This window comes from Coregonus clupeaformis, chromosome 30, assembly GCF_020615455.1.
Source record: "Coregonus clupeaformis isolate EN_2021a chromosome 30, ASM2061545v1, whole genome shotgun sequence".
In the NCBI taxonomy this organism is placed as follows: domain Eukaryota; kingdom Metazoa; phylum Chordata; class Actinopteri; order Salmoniformes; family Salmonidae; genus Coregonus; species Coregonus clupeaformis.
The window spans coordinates 45,094,870-45,117,591 of NC_059221.1; the positions used below are offsets into that span (position 1 = coordinate 45,094,870).

At 45.2% G+C, this 22,722-nt stretch overlaps 1 protein-coding gene across 6 annotated transcripts in view; it reads left to right on the forward strand.

Annotated features, from left to right (window-relative positions):
• The window catches only part of LOC121546093 (cyclin-dependent kinase 17), an 89,460-nt gene that overhangs the window by 48,663 nt on the left and 18,075 nt on the right, over nt 1–22,722 (forward strand). For 5 of the 6 annotated variants that reach the window (XM_041857108.1, XM_041857109.1, XM_041857110.1 and 2 more), the window contains 2 exons: nt 6,737–6,870; nt 12,272–12,397. In XM_041857108.1, the coding sequence (XP_041713042.1) occupies nt 6,737–6,870; nt 12,272–12,397 (260 nt within the window). Of the gene's footprint in view, nt 1–114; nt 517–6,736; nt 6,871–12,271; nt 12,398–22,722 lie in introns of those variants that run through there. The other variant, XM_041857112.2, reaches the window with a different exon arrangement.

Consider the following 22,722-nt stretch of genomic DNA (forward strand, 5'->3'; position numbering starts at 1 on the left):
AGAGACAGAGAGAGAGAGAGAAAGCGGGTGGGAGAGAGAGAAAGAGAGAGAGCGGGCGGGAGGGAGGGAGTAAGAGGGAGTGTCATAGAGGGAAGGAGGGAGAGAGTAAAGTGGTAACACAGAGAGGGTTTTCTCAGTCTGGTCAGAGTGTCTGCATATACACACACACTGACTTTTCTCTCTGAAGCTTTGCATTGTGTTCTGTGGGAGCTGTGAACATACCACACATACTATCAGACACCAGGGCTGGACCTCCACACCATCAGGAGAACTCTCAGAAGCTTTTAAGCGGGTTGTTAGTTTTCTAGTTGTTCAGGTTTTTGTTTGGTAGTTTTTGGGACGCTTGAGGTCCACACACATTTGGTACCTCCCACAGTTGCTCCCCTTGTGCTACCAGAATGGGTGACCCTCGGATGGAGGGGGTGAGGATGGGGGAGAGAGACCACTCTCAGAGACTCTCACCCTTCCACAGGCTCAGAATGTTGGACACCTGCCGCCCCCCTGGCAACCGCATCGGTGAGTGAGTGTGGGTGTGTGCATATCCCATCATCTTCACCTCCTCCTCCTCTTCAGGCCCATGAGGATGGGAGGGAGTTTTACTGAGGAGTTCACAGCAATCATATCCATCTTCTGCATGTGTGTTTAGTACAGTTCTGTAGTGTTCTGCTGTTTGTACTGTGGAAGAGTGTGTCATTCCCTTAGAGATTCACTGGGGCAAGGAAAATAGCCCAAAACCAGAGCAGTGGCTGCCAGTAAGATTGTGAGAGTCAACAGTAACCAGAGGGTCTTCTCTCTCTGTGCTGCTGCTGACATTTAGAGTGTGCTCCGAGTCACAGTCGTCTGTAGAACTGGGACAGCACTAAGCCTGGTAAACCAGCACCACTGTGAAAGGGAGGCATACCAGAGCCATATATTTAGAGAGTTAGGACATTGAGGTTTCTGCATTATGATACATTTGCATAACACAGTACAAATCAAATAATTCCATATGGCAGCCATGTTAGCTCCCCATAGATGTGGTAAAGAGGTCAATGGAACTCAACCAAAACAATGGAAATGCCATGGAAACGTGTGGGGGAAAGTCCCGAATCTCCTTATTGACCCCAGCAAAATTTGCCTACCCTTAGGCTATTGTTTATATGTGTATTTCACACTATGTTGAGGTAAAAATCGGAGTATAATGCTTGTATGGGTGTCAACCCCAATACATGTTCATGTCATCATCACCAATCAACTGCATTAAAGTTAAAAACTACTTTGACTACCACCACCGATTTCTGTATGCTAGCTATGCTACCAGTTTATACGAACGGGAGTTAGCATTTAGCAGTCACTTCTTCTAAACCTGAAAAGGGACAACTTAAAATGTTATGCAGAGAAAACAGCCCAAAATATCAAAATCTGACTTTAGTAAGCACATTGTGGGTCTGTTACAATACATCAATCATGACAGATTTTACGAATATACACTTTGTTCGATCAGATTTGTTGAATGTGTGCCAATCCAGTGTCCCCGACGGTCTGCATTCCATTGTCCTCTTTACCGCATCTATGGACAATATTGACCAATAGCAGTTTATGGAATTTTCTTAATGCTATGTAACTGAACGTCTTGAATTAAAATTAGAATCCAAATACTTGTCCTGAATGGATAATTGGAATGAATGCTCAAGGGCAGCAACATGGCGTCCGTTCTAAAAGTTGTCTGAGCTCTCTCTATGTATGGCTTTGAGGGATACTAAGGTAAGGAGTTTGGCTGGATGTGTGTGTGTGTGTGTGTGTGCTTGTGTTTGTGAGTGTGGGAATTTAAATAAATCTTATGATTGTACTGTTTTCTCCGAGTGCTTTAGGTTTATGTAACTCACCTTTTTCCATCACCAATATCTAAAAGGCCTGGCCTACCCAGCTGGCTAAAACAGGTGATATGCTACTGTCAGGTGATGTCTTACTCTATGTTTAAGTAGTGGAATTTTCCACAACAGATGACTGTGTTCTTCTCTCTGATCACCCTGCCCTGTCCTGTCTTGTCCTATCTCCATGTTTACATAAGCAAACCACACCATGACTTCTCCTTAGGGTGACAGTGATGTGACAATACTGGGTACTCACTAGTCAGGTGTGTGTGTGTGTGTGTGTGTGTGTGTGTGTGTGTGTGTGTGTGTGTGTGTGTGTGTGTGTGTGTGTGTGTGTGTGTGTGTGTGTGTGTGTGTGTGTGTGTGTGTGTCTATGTGTATATCAGCAGGTAGATATCCTGGTTGGATTTATCTGTCTAGTGTCAGTTACTGTCAGTGTAATGTTTCCACATCAACCCTGAGTGTTGATTTCTGATGTGGCTAGGTTACTCTTGGCTGGACACATTATCCGGTACATACAGGCAGGAATTAGCTATGTTTACGCAGTGCTTTTATTTGCAAGTGACATACACTTGACTAGTTGGAATGTCTGTGTTAGCTCAGATGTACCATATGTGTACTATAGTGTACGTCTGGAGGTAATGAACATATAGTGTTTACTGCACTGTATGTCAACAGTTGATGTTCATATGGACAGATGCAGTCAAGTGAACAGGTAGTTGAGGGTTGCCGTGAGGAGATGTAGATAATGGAACCCTTACAGCTGTACACACACAGAGGGAGTTTAGGTTTGCCGTGAGGAGATGTTGAATTATAAGCACAGATGTAGGTAACATGAACAGGTAGGTTAGAGTTCTGACAGTTGTTAATAATGTTTAAAAAAAACATTGTGATTATAGTTTAATAATTTGTTTTACAGTATAGACAGATTTGTGATGTTGTTGTTAGTTTAGGCTTGCCATGTTTTCTAAATCCCTCTCCTCTCCCCATCGCTGACAGGTATGATGGATAACCTTGCAAATACAATCCCCCACAACCCCGTCCTCTTCTCCTCCCCCTCCTCTCCTCCTCACCTTCTCCCTCGCTACCCATGATTGTGCCCTTACGTATCCAATCATCCCCCTCACTAATCCTTCCTTACTCCATCTCCTATCCTCCGATCCTCCTCCTCCATCTCCTATCCTCCTATCCTCCTCCTCTCCTAGCCTCCTATCCTCCTCCTCTCCTATCCTCCTATCCTCCTCCTCTCCTAGCCTCCTATCCTCCTCTCCTATCCTCCTCCTCTCCTATCCTCCTATCCTCCTCCTCTCCTAGCCTCCTATCCTCCTCCTCTCCTAGCCTCCTATCCTCCTCCTCCTCTCCTCTCCTCCTCCTCTCCTATCCTCCTATCCTCCTCCTCTCCTAGCCTCCTATCCTCCTCCTCCTCTCCTATCCTCCTCCTCTCCTAGCCTCCTATCCTCCTATCCTATCCTCCTCCTCTCCTAGCCTCCTATCCTCCTATCCTCCTCCTCTCCTAGCCTCCTCCTCCTCTCCTATCCTCCTATCCTCCTCCTCTCCTAGCCTCCTATCCTCCTATCCTATCCTCCTCCTCTCCTAGCCTCCTATCCTCCTATCCTCCTCCTCTCCTAGCCTCCTATCCTCCTCCTCCTCTCCTATCCTCCTATCCTCCTCCTCTCCTATCCTCCTATCCTCCTCCTTCTCTTCAACCGTACTGGTTTTGTTGACACTGGAAACGACAGGGAAATGACAGTGTGTTATGGGTGCTAACAGAGAACAATTCTACCTTCATCTGTGATGATCTTCATGTCTTTTAACCTTTTCACGTGTGAGTTCCAAATATCTCTAACCGTTGCCCCTGCATGAGTCTTTTCATGCGCGTGATGTCAGAATGCTCTCACTGCTCCAAAATGTGATTGTTACGCAACAGGACAGTTACCCGCGCTGCCCTCAAGCTAAGGCACGCTGCCTGCCAATTATCTATAGGCTATGTGTAGAGGTGTGTTCAGCCTCCTCATTAATTCACATAGGAAGTAGCCCATTTCACTGTTATGGACAATTTATGTTTCAGGCTTTACTGAGCCGGACAAAGTTCTCTCTTCAATGAGAGCCCAAGCACTTCCCCAGTGTTTCCCCAGATCAAGTATGAAGACATTGCGCATCTCTAGTCAGAACATGCCTTGCACAAACGTTTTCCCCCAGCACATTTTCTGGCTGGCGCCCGCATTGCCTTCATGGTTATTTTCCTTACGAATTTAGCTGCTGTTAGCTTAGCTGACACGCATTTCTTTTCTAAACAACATTACATTCGTCTCTTGTGCTCACCAGAGATGTGGTACATTGTAAACTAGTCTAGCTGTTAGGTCGCTAACTTATGTATTGTTTTTTGTCAGCGCAACCTGTTATTTAGACTGGTTTATAGAATGAGTTTGGCTGTGGATGTGTTCCGTGTGATGCTTGGATGATGAAGTTCGCATTTAGCTTTTACAATAAAAGGTAAAATTGAGGAATAAAGTTTAAGACCTTTATTTTCCATCAGTACAAAAAAATATTTAGATGCTGTTCAGATAACAATGCTGTTTAGACGTGTTTGTTGCGTCATACATTCTGTTGCTACTGTTCCAATCACATATTTGAGATAGTACGCTGCAGGGACCACTCAACAATGATCACAAATACGTGATCATACGCATCAAAGGGTTAATACAGACTCTCTCATTCTGGAAAACCATGAATCTCATTGGAGCAGCTATGCTCTCTCTTTTTTGTTATCTCTCTCTCTCTCTCTCTCTCTCTCTCTCTCTCTCTCTCTCTCTCTCTCTCTCTCTTTCTCTCTCTCTCTCCTCTTTCTCTCTGTCTCTCCCTCTCTCTCTCTCGTTCGCTCTCTCTCTTTCTCTCTCTCTCTTCCTCTTTCTCTCTCTCTCTCTCTCTCTCTCTCTCTCTCTCTCTCTCTCTCTCTCTCTCTCTCTCTCTCTCTCTCTCTCTCTCTCTCTCTCTCTCTCTCTCTCTCTCTCTCTCTCTCTCTCTCTCTCTCTCTCTCTCTCTCTTTCTCTCTGTCTATCTGTCAGGTGGTTATTCAGTCCTGTTTATCAGTATACACCATTACATTCAGTCACCTCCAGTCTGTAGACTAGGCTACTGATCCCTGAGTGCTGCTGTCTCAGATACCACACACCATGGAAGCCAAATAAACCTTGAAACCTTAGACTGAAGGAAAGAGAGTTTTACCTCCCTTCTCTCTAACACACACACACACACACACACACACACACACACACACACACACACACACACACACACACACACACACACACACAGTCTTGTACAGCTAACCTTGTGGGGACACACAATTCAGTCCCATTCGAAATCCTATTTTCAATAACCCCTAAACCTAACCCTAACCTTAACCATAACCATAACCATAACCCAAAAACCTATCCTTAACCCTAGCTCCTAACCCTAACCCTAAAACAAACCCTAGCTCCTAACCCTAACCCTAAAACTAACCCTAACCCTTAACGTAATTCTAACCCTTACACCAAACCCCCTAGAAATATAAATAAATATAATATAATAAATAATATGCCATTTAGCAGACGCTTTTATCCAAAGCGACTTACAGTCATGTGTGCATACATTTTTACGTATGGGTGGTCCCGGGGATCGAACCCACTACCCTGGCGTTACAAGCGCCATGCTCTACCAATTGAGCTACAGAGGACCACGTGGGAAATGGCATGTGACCTCGTGGGGACTAACTAAATGTCCCCAGTTGGTCAAAATAATTTTTGTTTACTATTCTTGTGGGGACTTCTGGTCCCCACAAGAATAGTTAAACACGTCCACACACACACACCTACACATACACACACACAGTCATATACACCCACAGATCTCGTCTATCTACCGCGCCTGAGACTCATTTATCAGATGGATTCAGGGAAGACAGGTGATGATGGGAGGGGGATTGACAAACACACACACACACACACACACAGTAAAGGGTTTATCATAGTCCAAAACGTGTACGCATACACACAGCAGTGTTCTAGAATATTGGACCATTGGCTTTCATACTTTTCGAATTCTTAGCGCAGCTCAAGCAATTTCTCCAACTGTCAACACATTCAAATGAATAGAGGATGCATACCGGAGACTTGTTGGTTGGGAATTGTGGGGAGGTGAGTGTTCGGGCTGTGCGTCCACCGCAGACGGTGTAGTCTCAGAGCCGCATATCTATGTCACAATGGAACACCGGACTAATGCGTCTCAGCGTCTGTGGACTATGATTTACGCTTAAGACAGCTGCAGTGCATGCAGGGTGATATTGATCTTCTGACCTCCTCACCTCACCACCTGTGTTTTACACACCTAGCTGATACCTAGCTGACACCCCTGCAGGGCTGGTGGTACAATCCCTCATCTGAGGGTCGGACTCTACCACACCTCCCAGAAGGGGGTGCTCTGAAGCAGTGTCATCTCAGGGTTGTGTGTGTTTCTCTGACTCTGGTCCCTTAACCATTAAGAGGATGATCAAATGTGAGATACAAAAAAAAAGAGGGATGAAATCACCTGAAGGAAAGATAGTGGTAGAAATCTGCCTGCTTTCAATCATTTATATGGAGGATGGTGTTTCTTCCATGGTTGTAACTAAGACCTGACCTCTGTATGCATATATTTGAAATATTTGGGTTCTATGTAAAAACAGAATGGTTCAAATAACAACTAAATCATCCCCTGTCCTTCCAGAGGTTTTAATTCAGTGTATTTCTGTTGGGATTTTAACTATTGTTATTGTAATGACTAATCAGAACACAGGAGTTGAGGAGTTGGCCTTTAATACTTGACTGAGGATCCAGATAAAGTATATTTAATGTTTCCTGCAGGTATCGTCCATGAGAACGTGAAGATGGGCTCAGACGGGGAGAGTGATCAGGCGTCTGGGACGTCGTCTGATGAAGTCCAGAGTCCAGTCAGGGTCCGCATGAGGAACAACCACCACAGACGCATCTCCAACGAGGTACAATTGGTGTGTGTGTGTGTCTGTCTGTCTGTCTGTCTGTCTCTCTGTCTGTTTAGCTCTGTCTGTCTGTGTGTGTGTGTGTGTGTGTGTGTGTGTGTGTGTGTGTGTGTGTGTGTGTGTGTGTGTGTGTGTGTGTGTGTGTGTGTGTGTGTGTGTGTGTGTGTGTGTGTGTGTGTGTGTGTGTGTGTGTGTGTGTGTGTGTGTGTGTGTGTGTGTGTGTAGAATGATGAGTGCAGCAGTATTGCAGGAAATGCCCCTGGACACACAGTCTGCTGCCTCTGTGTGAACACTCTGGACTGAACTGATTTAGACCATGTTTACTACAGACAGAGAGAAGAAGGGGGAGGGAGAGAGAGAAACAGAGAGAGAGAGAGAGAGAGAGAGAGAGAGAGAGAGAGAGGGGGGACTGAATGAAATGATGAAACCATGATAGGGAAGAGAGGGAGAGAGAGAGAGAGAGAGAGAGAGAGGAGGAGGAAAGATAGATCTGAGGAAAGGGAGAGAGTGAGGAGGACAGATAGATGGAAAATAACTGTTTCCTATCAGCGATTCCCAACATTCCTCCACATTCCCCCCTTCCCCCATCTCGGTTCTACCCTCAGGAATCTGTCCATCCTCCCTCTTTTCCCTCTTCCTCCTCCCCTTCATCCTCAGAGTGTGTGGGGTACTCTGGCACAATCGTGCCCTCTCTCTCTCTCTCTCTTTCTCTCTCTCTCTCTCTCTCTCTTTCTCTCGCTCTCTCGCTCTCTCTGGTTCTGTCCATCTCTATCTGTTGGGTCATGTGGCAGACGAGAGAGGTGCAGTGTGTGAAGCGTGTGTGAGAGTGTAGGATTACCATTCAGAGGGACAATGAGGGACTTACTAGAGCTGTTCTGCATTGTAAGTACTAGGTTGTGTGTGTGTGATGTGACAATACTGGGTACTCACTAGTCAGGTGTGTGTGTGTGTGTGTGTGTGTGTACACATGCATGAAATCAAATCAAATGTTTCTAAGTGAATGAAAGAGTGCATGTGTCTGAACATGATTTTTTGAGTGATGGTGTGTGTGTGTGTGTGTGTTGTGTGTGGGCATGTTTGTGTGTAGTAGTCATTGTCTGTGTGTGTGTATAATCATTGTGTGTTGATTGAGTTTGTACTTCAGTGAGTGTGGTGATGAATTAATAGAATGGATGAGGCGTCGATGAGACTTATTAAGCAGAGATAAAGGCTTACTGTGTACAGGTGAATGTGTCAAGGTGTTGTCATATTCACATGTGTATGTATATTCCTACGTACAGTAGTGTTGTCACGATACCAGAATTTTGACTTCGGTACCAATACAAGGTTTATCAAAAAATTGATATTCAATACCAAAACGATAATCAATATCAAAACAATATTCAATAACGAAACGATACTTGATACCAAAACGATACCCCGATATGAAAGATATTCAATAACAAAACGATATTTAATACCAAAACGATACTCGATACCAAAACGATACTCTATAACAAAACGATAATCGATACCAAAATGATACTCTATACCAAAATGATATAAAAAAAGAACGATACTCGATACCAAAATGATACTCGATACCAAAATGATACCACGGAAGAAGAAGAAAAGAACGCTATAAGCTAAAGTCACAGAATAACCACTGAGCTTTATTTTTTGCAACATTGAACAATATGTTAATAACTGGTAGATCAACTAAAATAACAAATAGGATATATTCTATTCTATATTCAATTTCTTTAAAAAATAAAATAAAATAAACATTGAATAACATATTACATTCCTTATGCAAAACCATGAGCCTCATATATCTAAACTGATTGAAATTTAATTTGATACATATCAGGGTTAATTAAATCTATGGCCATAATATTGGGTCAAATTACATTCATTAGACCTATGATTCATTACAGCTAAATAATTGTATGTATTAAATTAATAGTTTAGTTCCAAAATGACATAAAAAAAAACTCTGAAGCTCATTTCTGAAGCTTACACACCATAGAAATACAATGGATTTTACACAGCATACTACGATTCCCAGAGTGCATTTCAACTCCCAGGGTTCAATGCTCCGCCCAGGGCTGCTGCTGACTGGCTAGTGGCTACTGCTAGCAAGCCCAGACAAACGCAAAGTAGTCTAAATATATTGCTGTCACAGCTAAACTATGAGTTCATTTTATATTACTTTTGGGTTGTAATCATATTATAATGCTCACATGAATGTCATGCTGAATATATGTTCATGTCATTGCCACTCAAAAATAATTAGAATTTAGTTGCTAGGAGAATAACATTACAATGCAGAATGTCATGTGTAAAATAATTGTTTTATGTTGTTTTGCAACTAAACCTCCCTTGCACTGCACTGCTTTGCAACACCTTTTGAATAGTTGTTTCGGTGGGCTGGCCCTCATCATCTGCTCTGTAAGAAAAATATTCCCATAGTTTGCTTCTGGAGCCAGTTTTGTCAACAAACTGCGGGTGTGGAGGTATGATGCTTTTGTTAGAAGAGGCCATGGTGTCGCATTTTCTCTCTCCTTTTGCTTGCTTCTCAAAAGTGGCTCATGCTGTGTCAGCTGTATGCGCAAGTAGGCTGGCTAGCTTACTACTGCCCCCTTGAGAAGACAAGTAGCCTGGCTAGCTTACTATTGTCCCCTTGAGAAGTCAATTAGCCTAGCTAGCTTACTACTGTCCCCTTGAGAAGACATGTAGCCTGGCTAGTTTACTACTGTCCCCTTGAGAAGTCAATTAGCCTAGCTAGCTTACTACTGTCCCCTTGAGAAGACATGTAGCATGGCTAGCTTACTACTGCCCCCTTGAGAAGACAAGTAGCCTGGCTAGCTTACTACTGTCCTCTTGAGAAGTCAATTAGCCTAGCTAGCTTACTACTGTCCCCTTGAGAAGATTCAGACAAATTACTAGACAGACTCGATCCTCTCAATCCATATGACGAGAGACACAGTTGACAGAAGTACCGAAACTAACAAAAATTCTAGTACCGAACCGTTTTTCATGTTCTAGTATCGAAAAATTACAGAAGTTTTGGTATACCTTGCAACACTAACGTACAGTATAACCTAATTTTATATTGTGTGTGTGTGTTGTCAAGATGTCACTACTATCGCTGATTATATAAATAATAAGAATATGTGTCCTTTATGTGTGTGTGTGTGTGTTTGTGTGTGTGTGTGTGTGTGCGTGCGTGTGATGGGTTGTCAGAGTCCCCAGGGTGATGGCTCATATGTTCTGTTCCATGTAGGGCTGTCAAGGTGACCATATTACCGCCACACGAGTAATGACCGCAGTCAAATTCCCTGATGACCATTGGTCACGGTAATCCCATCCAAAACTGCACAAATGAATGGCGCTGATGGGTGGCCTACCAAACTTGCTAACGGCCCTCGCTAATGGCCTGGTACTCAGTGCTCTATTGTCCCTCTAATCACTTAATGATTGAATTGGAATAATCTGAATGATGAGGACAAATGGTGATGTGAGTTAGAGCTCCCGTTCCAAAGTGGACACAGGAAAGCCCCGGACCCAATATGCATAAATACATTTTAAAAACCTGTTCCGAAAGGACCTAAAGGATAACCGGTCCGGTCCGAGTGAGGGAAGCAGCAGAAAAGCCAATTGTTTTGCTACTTTATTAAACCGGAGAAAGGGAGAGAGAGAGCCTCAGAGTGAGCAGCTGTAGGCTATAAGGGAGTGGAGGCTGGTGTGTGAATGTGTGAGTAAGAAACATGATGCTCGGAGCACCGGAGCAGGCACGGAGGGAGAGACCGACCTCAACCACTGTTATCTCCCGCTAGACTAACTTCTTGCTAGTTATTTATCATCCCATTCGATTACATAGTACCTGTCTTGACTTCATCAAACCGAGAGAAGCTAGCTAATTGAGGCTAGCCATAACGTTACTGTGCTTCTCACCGTCCTACAGTTAGCTACACAAAACAACAACTCCATTCAGATTATAGCCTAAATAGCAGCCTACCTGTTGGCTTTTGGTCGCTGTAGCCTTTAATTCTCATTTCACTTTGAATTCTGTCATTTTAATTTAATCTTCCATTGATTAGATATCCCCTAACTTGCTTGCCACACAAGCAGAGCAATGCAATTGGCTCTCGCTCTCTGCAGGAAGGATCAGAGCGCATGCCTTTTTTTGCTACCTTTTCCAAATCATCAATATAGAGTTAATATAGAGTTAATATAGAGTCAATATAGAGTCAATATAGAGTTAATATAGAGTTAATATAGAGTCAATATAGAGTTAATATAGAGTTAATATAGAGTCAATAGAGTCAATATAGAGTTAATATAGAGTCAATATAGAGTTAATATAGAGTCAATATAGAGTTAATATAGAGTCAATATAGAGTCAATATAGTGTTAATATAGAGTTAATATAGAGTTAATATAGAGTTGCATCATGCAACCCTTTTATTTTTATTTCAAATACATTCCCAGGTTTACAGGCCTATCACAACTAAATAAATAATATTTATTATTGTGATGGTCTAGGCTATATTAAATTGATTTATTAAACTTTTTTAAATGTAGATGTTCGAAAGCCCATGATGCTAAACATGTTTATGTTAATTAACGGTAAATTACCGTGTGACCGGCAGTCATCTGCATGACAGTTACCGGCTGACAAAATGACCGTCACAGCCCTAGTTCCATGTTGTTTTCTTTCCTTTGGAATGTGCTAGCAGCCTTCCATCTCTGCAAAACATTAGGATTCGATATCCACACATGGATGTTCATTTGTGTAGTTCTTTGTTGTAAAATGAAAGCAGTATGGTCCTCCAATGCCATTGTGCCAAGGTGAAAATGTTGGTTATGACCATTGTGCTTGTGTACATGTTCGCACACACACACACACACACACACACACACACACACACACACACACACACACACACACACACACACACACACACACACACACACATTGGGGACATATCCTCTGGGGAGGTTGGGTCTGGGCCAGGCAGTGCTGCCATGGAAACCAGGGATGATTGGCAACCTGCCTGGAGCAGGCTATAGAGGAGTGAGGGATGTTGGGAGATGTAGTTCAATGTCGACTACAGATATGATTGTTAGTAATGGATGTATCACAACCAGGGTGTCAATTCCCTTTCAATTCAGTCAATTCATTCAAAGCGGACCTTTCAGCATTGTAATTTCAATCCACTTCCTAAATTGACTGCATTGATGTGGAATTGACCCTGATGCTGTACAGGCCAGTGGTCACTGTATACTCTTATATACAGACAATGTATCACAATAATAATATTGATTTGATTGACTGATTGAACATACAGTTATTAACTAATCTCTGTCTCTTTCTCTCTCTCCCACCTCTCTCTATCCTCTCTCTCTCGCTCTCCAGGACATAAACAAGCGTCTGTCTCTGCCGGCTGACATCAGGCTACCGGAAGGCTACCTGGAGAAGTTTGCCATGAACAGTCCGCCCTTCGACAAGCCCATGAGCCGCAGGCTACGAAGAGCCTCATTGGTCAGTCCACACTCTGCGCTCTGCTCTGAGTCAGCTGTTTTCCTTTGTGTGTGTGTGTGTGTGTGTGTGTGTGTGCATGCGCGCACGCGTGTGTGTGTGCGCAACTGCGCGGGCACATTTGTGTAGTTCTTTGCTGTAAAATGAAAGCAGTATAGTCCTCCAATGCCATTGTGTCAAGCTGAAAATGTTGGTTGTGACCATTGTGACCATTGTGCTTGTGTTTCTGACTGTGGATAAGACATGTGACAGGAAGTCCCGTGTAGCTCAGTTGGTAGAGCATGGCGCTTGCAACGCCAGGGTTGTGGGTTCGATTCCCACAGGGGACCAGTATGAAAAAATAAAAAATAATGTATGCACTCACTAACTGTAAGTCGCTCTGGATAAGAGCGTCTGCTAAGTGACTAAAATGTAAATTGTAGGAAGGCAAAGCGGCATATGAGAAGATTATCATGACAATGGGGATATACAAATGTTGGCAGGCACAGATATGGTAATGCTGACAATAGTTCCTGTCTATGGCCCTGTACACACAGTTATGGTAATGATGACAATAGTTCCTGTCTATGGCCCTGTACACACAGTTATGGTAATGATGACAATAGTTCCTGTCTATGGCCCTGTACACACAGTTATGGTAATGATGACAGTAGTTCCTGTATATGGTCCTGTACACACAGTTATGGTAATGATGACACTAGTTCCTGTCTATGGCCCTGTACACACAGTTATGGTAATGATGACAATAGTTCCTGTCTATGGCCCTGTACACACAGTTATGGTAATGGTGACGATAGTTCCTGTCTATGGCCCTGTACACACAGTTATGGTAATGATGACGATAGTTCCTGTCTATGGCCCTGTACACACAGTTATGGTAATGATGACAATAGTTCCTGTCTATGGCCCTGTACACACAGTTATGGTAATGATGACGATAGTTCCTGTCTGTGGCCCTGTACACACAGTTATGGTAATGATGACGATAGTTCCTGTATATGGCCCTGTACACACAGTTATGGTAATGATGACGATAGTTCCTGTCTATGGCCCTGTACACACAGTTATGGTAATGATGACGATAGTTCCTGTCTATGGCCCTGTACACACAGTTATGGTAATGATGACGATAGTTCCTGTCTATGGCCCTGTACACACAGTTATGGTAATGATGACGATAGTTCCTGTCTATGGCCCTGTACACACAGTTATGGTAATGATGACGATAGTTCCTGTCTATGGCACTGTACACACAGTTATGATAATGATGACAGTAGTTCCTGTCTATGGCCCTGTACACACAGTTATGATAATGATGACATTAGTTCCTGTCTATGGCCCTGTACACACAGTTATGGTAATGATGACAGTAGTTCCTGTCTATGGCCCTGTACACACAGTTATGGTAATGATGACAGTAGTTCCTGTCTATGGCCCTGTACACACAGTTATGGTAATGATGACAGTAGTTCCTGTCTATGGCCCTGTACACACAGTTATGGTAATGATTACAGTAGTTCCTGTCTATGGCCCTGTACACACAGTTATGGTAATGATGACAGTAGTTCCTGTCTATGGCCCTGTACACACAGTTATGGTAATGATGACGATAGTTCCTGTCTATGGCCCTGTACACACAGTTATGGTAAGATGACGATAGTTCCTGTCTATGGCCCTGTACACACAGTTATGGTAATGATGACAGTAGTTCCTGTCTATGGCCCTGTACACACACACAATGTTTTTCTAAATAGTACCAGATAAGGGGTCTTTGGCTTGTAACCATAGTGGAACCCTTTTTGGGACTATATAGAACCTTAATGGAGATTGGTTCTTTGAAAAAAAGATCTCATTCTGAAAGGTTCTTTGTAGATCATTTTGAAGAACCGTACAGGGTTTTGTATTCTGGTCAGCCATATTATATTGTTAAAATTGCATAGGTTTTATTATTGTGTTAATTGACAAGTTGAACCAAATGAGCTACCTCTGGAACAGCTGGAGGTCCCTGAGGAGAGAAATGAGAACCACTGACTGATTTAGTCAACTGTTCCCATACGGCCATACGAGAGTCTTTCACAAGACACCGTCACTGGCCATAGCCATATGTAACATGTACTGGTGTAACACAACACATTAGATAAAGTGGAATGACACTCTCACTCACGGTTGCGCAAAAAGAGCTTTGCGCAAACCACCCCCCAAAATATTTGAATGAGCCACCTCCCCTACATTATCACTTTTTGTGAACTATAAAGAACCATTAGAGGGCTCAAAATGTTATTTGAGTCATTATGGTTCCAGGTAGAACCCTTGAGGAACCCTACTTTGTATATGTAGGGGGCCGATGCATTCTGTTTTAGACGTGAGCCTGGAGACTTTCTCTCTCTTTCTTTCTCTTTCTCTCCTTCTCTCCTTCTCTCCTGTAGTTATTGAGTGAGACCAGGCCACTCTCTTTCTCTCTGTTTGAAGTGATTTAATGACGCAGCTTTTCCTGCAGGAGTCTTAGAGAGATGAAAGGAGGATGAAAGACGAAGCCTTTGAAGGGAGGGATAGAGGGAGGGATGGAGAGTGGCGTTTTTATGGAAGAAGGATGAATGGGGGAGGGGTCAGGCGTAAGGCGTTTGTGTGGTTAGAGGCGAGTGCTGTAAATGAGTGGCAGGCGTGTGTGTGTGTGTGTGTGTGTGTGTGTGTGTGAGATGTAACAGATATCTATAATTCAGTAGCGGTGTCAGTCTGCTCTGCAGTGCTCCTCCCGGCTGGAAAAACACTGGAACACCTTAGAGACAGACCTCTGATGCAATACACAGGACAGAGAGAGAATGAATGACTGATAGGAAAGAGGACAGAGAGAGAATGAATGACTGATAGGAAAGAGGACAGAGAGAGAATGAATGACTGATAGGAAGGAGGACAGAAAGATTGGAAGGAAGGAAAGAGCTAAATACATAAATAGAGAGGGCATTATGGGAGAATAGAAGAGAGGAAGAAAGAGATGCAGGAGTGATGTATGTTTGTTTGATTGTGTACTACAGTGTCAGTAGAGGTCAGGTTGGGGTTGGGGTAGGATATGGCCCAGGCTGGATGTCATTGGCTAATTTGTGCTTTCGGTGAACCTGATTGGTTCAGGTATGTCTCAGGGTGGATATGACTGGACGGTTTGTGGTAATATATTTCCCAGCATTCCTCAGTATTGAGGGGTCAGTGTGATACGGGTGAGAATGTACTGTAGTATGGTTCATAATACTGTATACCCGGGCATTACTCAGTCTTAATTCATTGCAGACATTAATGTTGTAATTCTCATATTTGGGTAACATTATGTGTCATACACTGGTCATTACATGTTCATGCTTTTGTCATTCTTGTGTAGGTGGAATGACAAAATCTAAACAGACTGAAGTCTTTGTTCAAATAAAATCATCTCTGCTGCACACTTGAAATTAGTCATGCAATCAGCCTATTTCGAGAGCAATCTTTTTATCCCTTCAAGTGCCTAATTTCACCTTTTTTAAATTTTATTATTTTGACAGAGCGTAGTTTTGAAATTAACTGTCATAAAACTGAGCAGAAGCTCCAGTTGCCAGTTGGAACATCCTTGAAACACTAACTGCACCAGCCTTTAAACTAGGGATCAGTTACTGTGATAAAAAATCCTGTTTAGAATGCCCATATCGAATGTGTTTTTTTCAGGAACAAGGTCATTCTACTGTAAATTATAAAATATACAATATTTTAGATATGGACAGATAAACGGTCTGGGGGTACAGACATCAGTGAGATATATAAAGATATCTGGGTACAGCTGTCAAAATGGCCGACATCCTACTTCAAGGGCATCCTCAAGAGTCAGTGTGTAATTGAAACAATGACCATGTTAAAAATGATTCTGTCATCTAGATGGAAGTAGGGGCTAGTGCCTGAAATGGTATATCCTGACCTTTGACCCCGAGGCACTGGGGCTATCTTTCTTCTTTCATAGCTGTCTCTCAATCACCATCAATTATTCACTGTGTCGTCCAGTAAGATTCAGTGTTCCGTTGCGTTAAAAGACGCGTGGAGAGAAGGAATGAGCGTTGGTTGGATGGAGGTAGTAAGAAGAGATGGAGAGTATCCTTCCTCCACTTGTTTATAGTTACAGGGCTGAGTCCGACAGGTGTCCCCTGTTGTTTGGAAACATTTCTTGCATCATAACAAACCACACAATTACACATCACTCAGCTACACCTCTCACTTTTCTTTTAAGGCCCGAATGTCCAGATCTGAACGAAATCCAAACCCTGCAACTCTATTCTTTTCATTTCTTTGTACTTTTACCCTTTTTTCTCCCCAATTTCATGATATCCAATTAATAGTTACAGTCTTGTCCCATCGCTGCAACTCCTCTACTGAGAGGCGAAGGTCGAGAGCCATGCGTCCTCCGAAACACGACCCTGCCAAGCCGTACTGCTTCTTGACACACTGCTCGCTTAACCCGTAAAAACCAGCCGCGCCAATGTGTCGGAGGAAACACCGTCCAGCTAGCGAACGAGGTCAGCTTGTAGGCGCCCGGCCTGCCACAAGGAGTCGTTAGAGTGCGATGGGACAAGGAAATCCCGTCCGGCCAAACCCTCCCCTAACCCGGACGACGCTGGGCCAATTGTGCACCGCCTCATGGGTCTCCTGGTCACGGCCGTCTGCAGTGCCTTAGACCGCTGCACCACTCGGGAGGCTTTAAACCCTGCAACTCTTACGAAACAGCTACTTTGGTTACAAATTATTCTGACCAATCGTTGTGATGCATCACAGATACGTAAAATTCAAATGCCCAATTAGGACGAGGTGTCAGTGTACCATCCTTTTTCCCATTGGCTGTTTGTAATTAATTTATTGATGATGTCATCATTAAATTGATTGAGCCGTGGTGTCTGTCTGCTCCTCACGGTCACGCTCAGTGGCCACAGTTGTTAATGAAATGGACCTCTCCTCCTCCCACTCTCCTCCTCCCACTCTCCTTCCTTCCTTCCTTCCTTCCTTCCTTCCTTCCTTCCTTCCTTCCTTCCTTCCTTCCTTCCTTCCATCTTTCCTTTCCCTTTTCTCTCCTAGCATCCTTTCCTTTTTCCCTCCCACCTCTTTCTCTTTCTCTTTCTCTTTTTCTTTCTCTTTCTCTTTCTCTTTCTCTTTCTCTTTCTCTTTCTCTTTCTCTTTCTCTTTTTCTATCTCTATCTCTTTCTCTATCTGTTTCTCTATCTCTTTCTCTATCTGTTTCTCTATCTCTATCTCTTTCTCTTTCTCTTTCTCTATGTTTCTCTTTCAATCGGTTTCTCTTTCTCTATCTCTTTCCCTATCTCTATCTGTTTCTCTATCTGTTTCTCTATCTCTATCTCTTTCTCTTTCTCTTTCTCTATCTGTTTATCTTTCTCTATCTGTTTCTCTTTCTCTTTCTCTATCTCTTTCTCTTTCTCTATCTGTTTCTCTGTCTGTTTCTCTTTCTCTAACTCTTTCTCTATATGTTTCTCTTTCTCTATCTGTTTCTCTTTCTCTTTCTCTATCTCTTTCTCTTTCTCTATCTGTTTCTCTTTCTCTATCTCTTTCTCTTTCTCTATCTGTTTATCTTTCTCTTTCTCTATCTATATCTATATCTCTTTCTCTTTATCTATCTCTTTCTCTTTCTCTATGTGTTTCTCTTTCTCTATCTCTTTCTCTTTCTCTATCTGTTTCTGTTTCTCTATCTGTTTCTCTATCTCTTCTCTTTCTCTTTCTCTATCTGTTTCTCTATCTCTTTCTCTATCTCTTTCTCTATATGTTTCTCTTTCTCTATCTCTTTCTCTTTCTCTATCTGTTTCTCTTTCTCTATCTGTTTCTCTTTCTCTATCTACACTGCTCAAAAAAATAAAGGGAACACTTAAACAACACAATGTAACTCCAAGTCAATCACACTTCTGCGAAATCAAACTGTCCACTTTGGAAGCAACACTGATTGACAATAAATGTCACATGCTGTTGTGCAAATGGAATAGACAACAGGTGGAAATTATAGGCAATTAGCAAGACACCCCGAATAAAAGACTGGTTTTGCAGGTGGTGACCACAGACCACTTCTCAGTTCCTATGCTTCCTGACTGATGTTTTGGTCACTTTTGAATGCTGGCGGTGCTTTCACTCTAGTGGTAGCATGAGACGGAGTCTACAACCCACACAAGTGGCTCAGGTAGTGCAGCTCATCCAGGATGGCACATCAATGCGAGCTGTGGCAAGAAGGTTTGCTGTGTCTGTCAGCGTAGTGTCCCGAGCATGGAGGCGCTACCAGGAGACAGGCCAGTACATCAGGAAACGTGGAGGAGGCCGTAGGAGGGCAACAACCCAGCAGCAGGACTGCTACCTCCGCCTTTGTGCAAGGAGGAGCAGGAGGAGCACTGCCAGAGCCCTGCAAAATGACCTCCAGCAGCCCACAAATGTGCATGTGTCTGCTCAAACGGTCAGAAACAGACTCCATGAGGGTGGTATGAGGGCCCGATGTCCACAGGTGGGGGTTGTGCTTACAGCCCAACACCGTGCAGGACGTTTGGCATTTGCCAGAGAACACCAAGATTGGCAAATTCGCCACTGGCGCCCTGTGCTCTTCACAGATGAAAGCAGGTTCACACTGAGCACATGTGACAGAGTCTGGAGACGCCGTGGAGAACGTTCTGCTGCCTGCAACATCCTCCAGCATGACCGGTTTGGCGGTGGGTCAGTCATGGTGTGGGGTGGCATTTCTTTGGGGGGCCGCACATCCCTCCATGTGCTCGCCAGAGGTAGCCTGACTGCCATTAGGTACCAAGAATAGATCCTCAGACCCCTTGTGAGAACATATGCTGGTGCGGTTGGCCCTGGGTTCCTCCTAATGCAAGACAATGCTAGACCTCATGTGGCTGGAGTGTGTCAGCAGTTCCTGCAAGAGGAAGGCATTGATGCTATGGACTGGCCCGCCCGTTCCCCAGACCTGAATCCAATTGAGCACATCTGGGACATCGTGTCTCGCTCCATCCACCAATGCCACGTTGCACCACAGACTGTCCAGGAGTTGGCGGGTGCTTTAGTCCAGGTCTGGGAGGAGATCCCTCAGGAGACCATCCGCCACCTCATCAGGAGCATGCCCAGGCGTTGTAGGGAGGTCATACGGGCACGTGGAGGCCACACACACTACTGAGCCTCATTTTGACTTGTTTTAAGGACATTACATCAAAGTTGGATCAGCCTGTAGTGTGGTTTTCCACTTTAATTTTGAGGGTGACTCCAAATCCAGACCATGGGTTGATAAATTTGATTTCCATTGATACTTGTGTGATTTTGTTGTCAGCACATTCAACTATGTAAAGAAAACAGTATTTAATAAGATTATTTCATTCATTCAGATCTAGGATGTGTTATTTTAGTGTTCCCTTTATTTTTTTGAGCAGTGTATTTCTCTATCTCTTTCTCTTTCTCTATCTTTTTTCACTTTCTCTATCTGTTTCTGTTTCTCTTTCTCTATCTCTTTGGCACGATCGTCTACGAGAGAGGACCAATGCGCAGCGTTGAAGGTGAACATAATATATATTTATTAACTGATCACACGATCAAAACAATAACCAACGATGCGTGACGTCTAAGGTTACAACACGAACAAACCTTAACGGAACAAGAAACCACAACACAAAGTGAAAAGACCGATAGTTAAATATGGCTCCCAATCAGAGACAACCAGCTGACACTCGTTGCCTCTGATTGGGAGTCACTCAGGTCCACATAGATATACAAACATAGACTTACATACCCTGGCTCAACATAACATAGTCCCCAGAGCCAGGGCGTGACAGTACCCCCCCCCAAAGGCGCGGACTCCGACCGCGCCAAACAACCACAACAGGGGAGGGACCGGGTGGGCACTCCGCCTCGGCGGCGGATCCGGCTCCGGACATGACCCAGGCACGGGTTGTGCTGGACTGACGACGCGCACCCCTGGCTTGGTGCGTGGAGGAGGAACGGGCCTTACCAGGCTGGCCGACGCACACCGTAGGCTTGGTGCGTGGAGCAGGGACAGGCCGGACTGGGCTGACGAAGCACACCACTGACTTGGTGCGGGGAGCAGGAACGGGCCGGACCGGGCTGACGAAGCGCACCCCTGACTTGGTGCGGGGAGCTTGGATGGGCCGGACTGGGCTGGCGACGCGCACCACAGACTTGGTGCGGAGAGCAGGAACGGGCCGGACAGGGCTGACGAAACGCACCACAGACTTGGTGCGGAGAGCAGGCACGGGCCGTGCCGGACTGACGACGCACACCACTGGCTTGGTGCGGGGAGCTTGGATGGGCCGGACTGGGCTGGCGACGCGCACCACAGACTTGGTGCGGAGAGCAGGAACGGGCCGGGCTGGGCTGTCGACGCACACCGTAGGCTTGGTGCGTGGAGTAGGAACGGGCCGAACCGGGCTGACGATGCGCACCCCTGACTTGGTGCGGGGAGCAGGAATAGACCGGACCGTACTGGGGACACACACCACTGGCCCTACACCGGGATCTGGAACGGGCCGGACCGGACTGGCAACACACGCCAGTACCTCTCGCCGTGCCTCTACATCCTCCATCCCCTCTTCGACCAGTGGCCCCCGTAACCTGGCGGCCTCCTCTGGCAACCCACTGGGCCGCTCTATCGCGGCCTCCTGCTGGTCCGACGTCGTGAGCCCCCCCCTAAAAAATTTCTGGGAGTCTCTCTTCCCCGTGGGCCAGGCCTCGATAATTCTCGCCCACCTCTCGCTCCTCTGCTTCCAATCTCCGTCATTCAGCTCCTCATTCGGCTTGACCCAGTCGAAGCTCTGCCTCCACTGTTGCCAAGTCCACCTACTCTGCTCCTCACTAGGCTGCTTGGTCCAGTTCTGGTGGTTTTGTAACGATCCCGGCAGTCTGAGTCGGGTCCTGTCTGGTGACTAGTTTTCTGTTCGTGATCTCCAGTTTCCCGAGGGTTCGGGAACGCTCCGGGGAGCTCTCTTGATTTCCGCACCTGCATCCCATCAGCAATCTGCACACCTGGTCCTGATCATCACCCTTCTTAGGCTCTGGCCTAACATCCATTCCCTGCCGGATCGTTAGCCATGAACAGTAGGTTTACCAGAGTATCAGTCGTAGAGCTTCTAGCGTTAGTTTTGTTGTTTTGCACCTTGTTGATTTATTGTTTACTTACCTCCGTTTTGTTCCATCTGCAGTCACTCGTCCGGAACCTTCATCCAACCTCTGCCTGGTGATCGGCGGCTGCCGAGCCATGATTGAATCAACCACTGCACCCCCAACAACTAATCAACGCCGCCCGCTCTGTTCCCTGGATTATTCAGCATCACTCTTGAACTTGTAAATAAACACTCACCTTCGTTTCAACTTACCTTGTCCTGGTCTGCTTCTGGGTTCTGGCTTTGTAACTCGTGACAGAACGATCCGGCCAGTAATGAACCCAGCGGACCTGGACTCTGTTCGCCATGCCATTACCCATCAGGAGAAGATGTTGGGCCATCATAGCACGGAGCTACAGGAGATCGCGTTGGCAGTTCGGAACCTTTCTACCGGTCTGACGGAGGTCCAGAACCAGCGCGAGTTTCCGGTGGAGGATCCACTACCGGTTTCACCCATCTCGCCTGCCGCGTCTGGAGCGGTGTCCTTCCGTGAGCCCAAGGTTCCGACGCCGGATAAATATGAGGGGAGCTGGGAAGATGCCGTTCTTTCCTTATGCAGTGTGGGTTAGTGTTCGATCTACAGCCCTACTCTTATGCCACAGACAAGGCTAGGATAGCCTTCGTGATTGAGTTGCTGCGTGGTCGGCGCTGGAGTGGGCTTCAGCCGTTTGGGAACGACAAGACCCCTGCATGGCTTCATACCCGGGGTTCACGGCCGAGCTGAGGAAGCTTTTCGACCATTCCGTCCGAGGGAGGGACGCAGCTAGGCGCCTGTTTTCGCTTCACCAAGGAACTCGCAGCGTGGGCCGACTTCGTGATCGAGTTCAAGACGTTGGCTGTGGAGAGTGGGTGGAATGAGGAGTCTCTGCAAGCGGCCTTCTACCAGGGTCTGTTGGAGCAGCTCAAGGATGAGTTGATCTCCTATCCGGAGCCTAGTGACCTGGACAGCTTGGTAGCCTTGTCTATTCGGGTGGATAATCGAGTCCGAGAGCGAAGGAGGGAGAAGCAATGGGGTCCGTCCAATCGATCAGCTTCTCAGGTTCCAGTCGGGTCGGGGATTGGACCAGAATACGTCGATCATCGTCCACCACACAGGATTAGTGGAGAGGTCCTGTCTCCCGATTCGGAACCAATGCAAGTAGGGCGGCACGGGTTAACCAAGGAGGA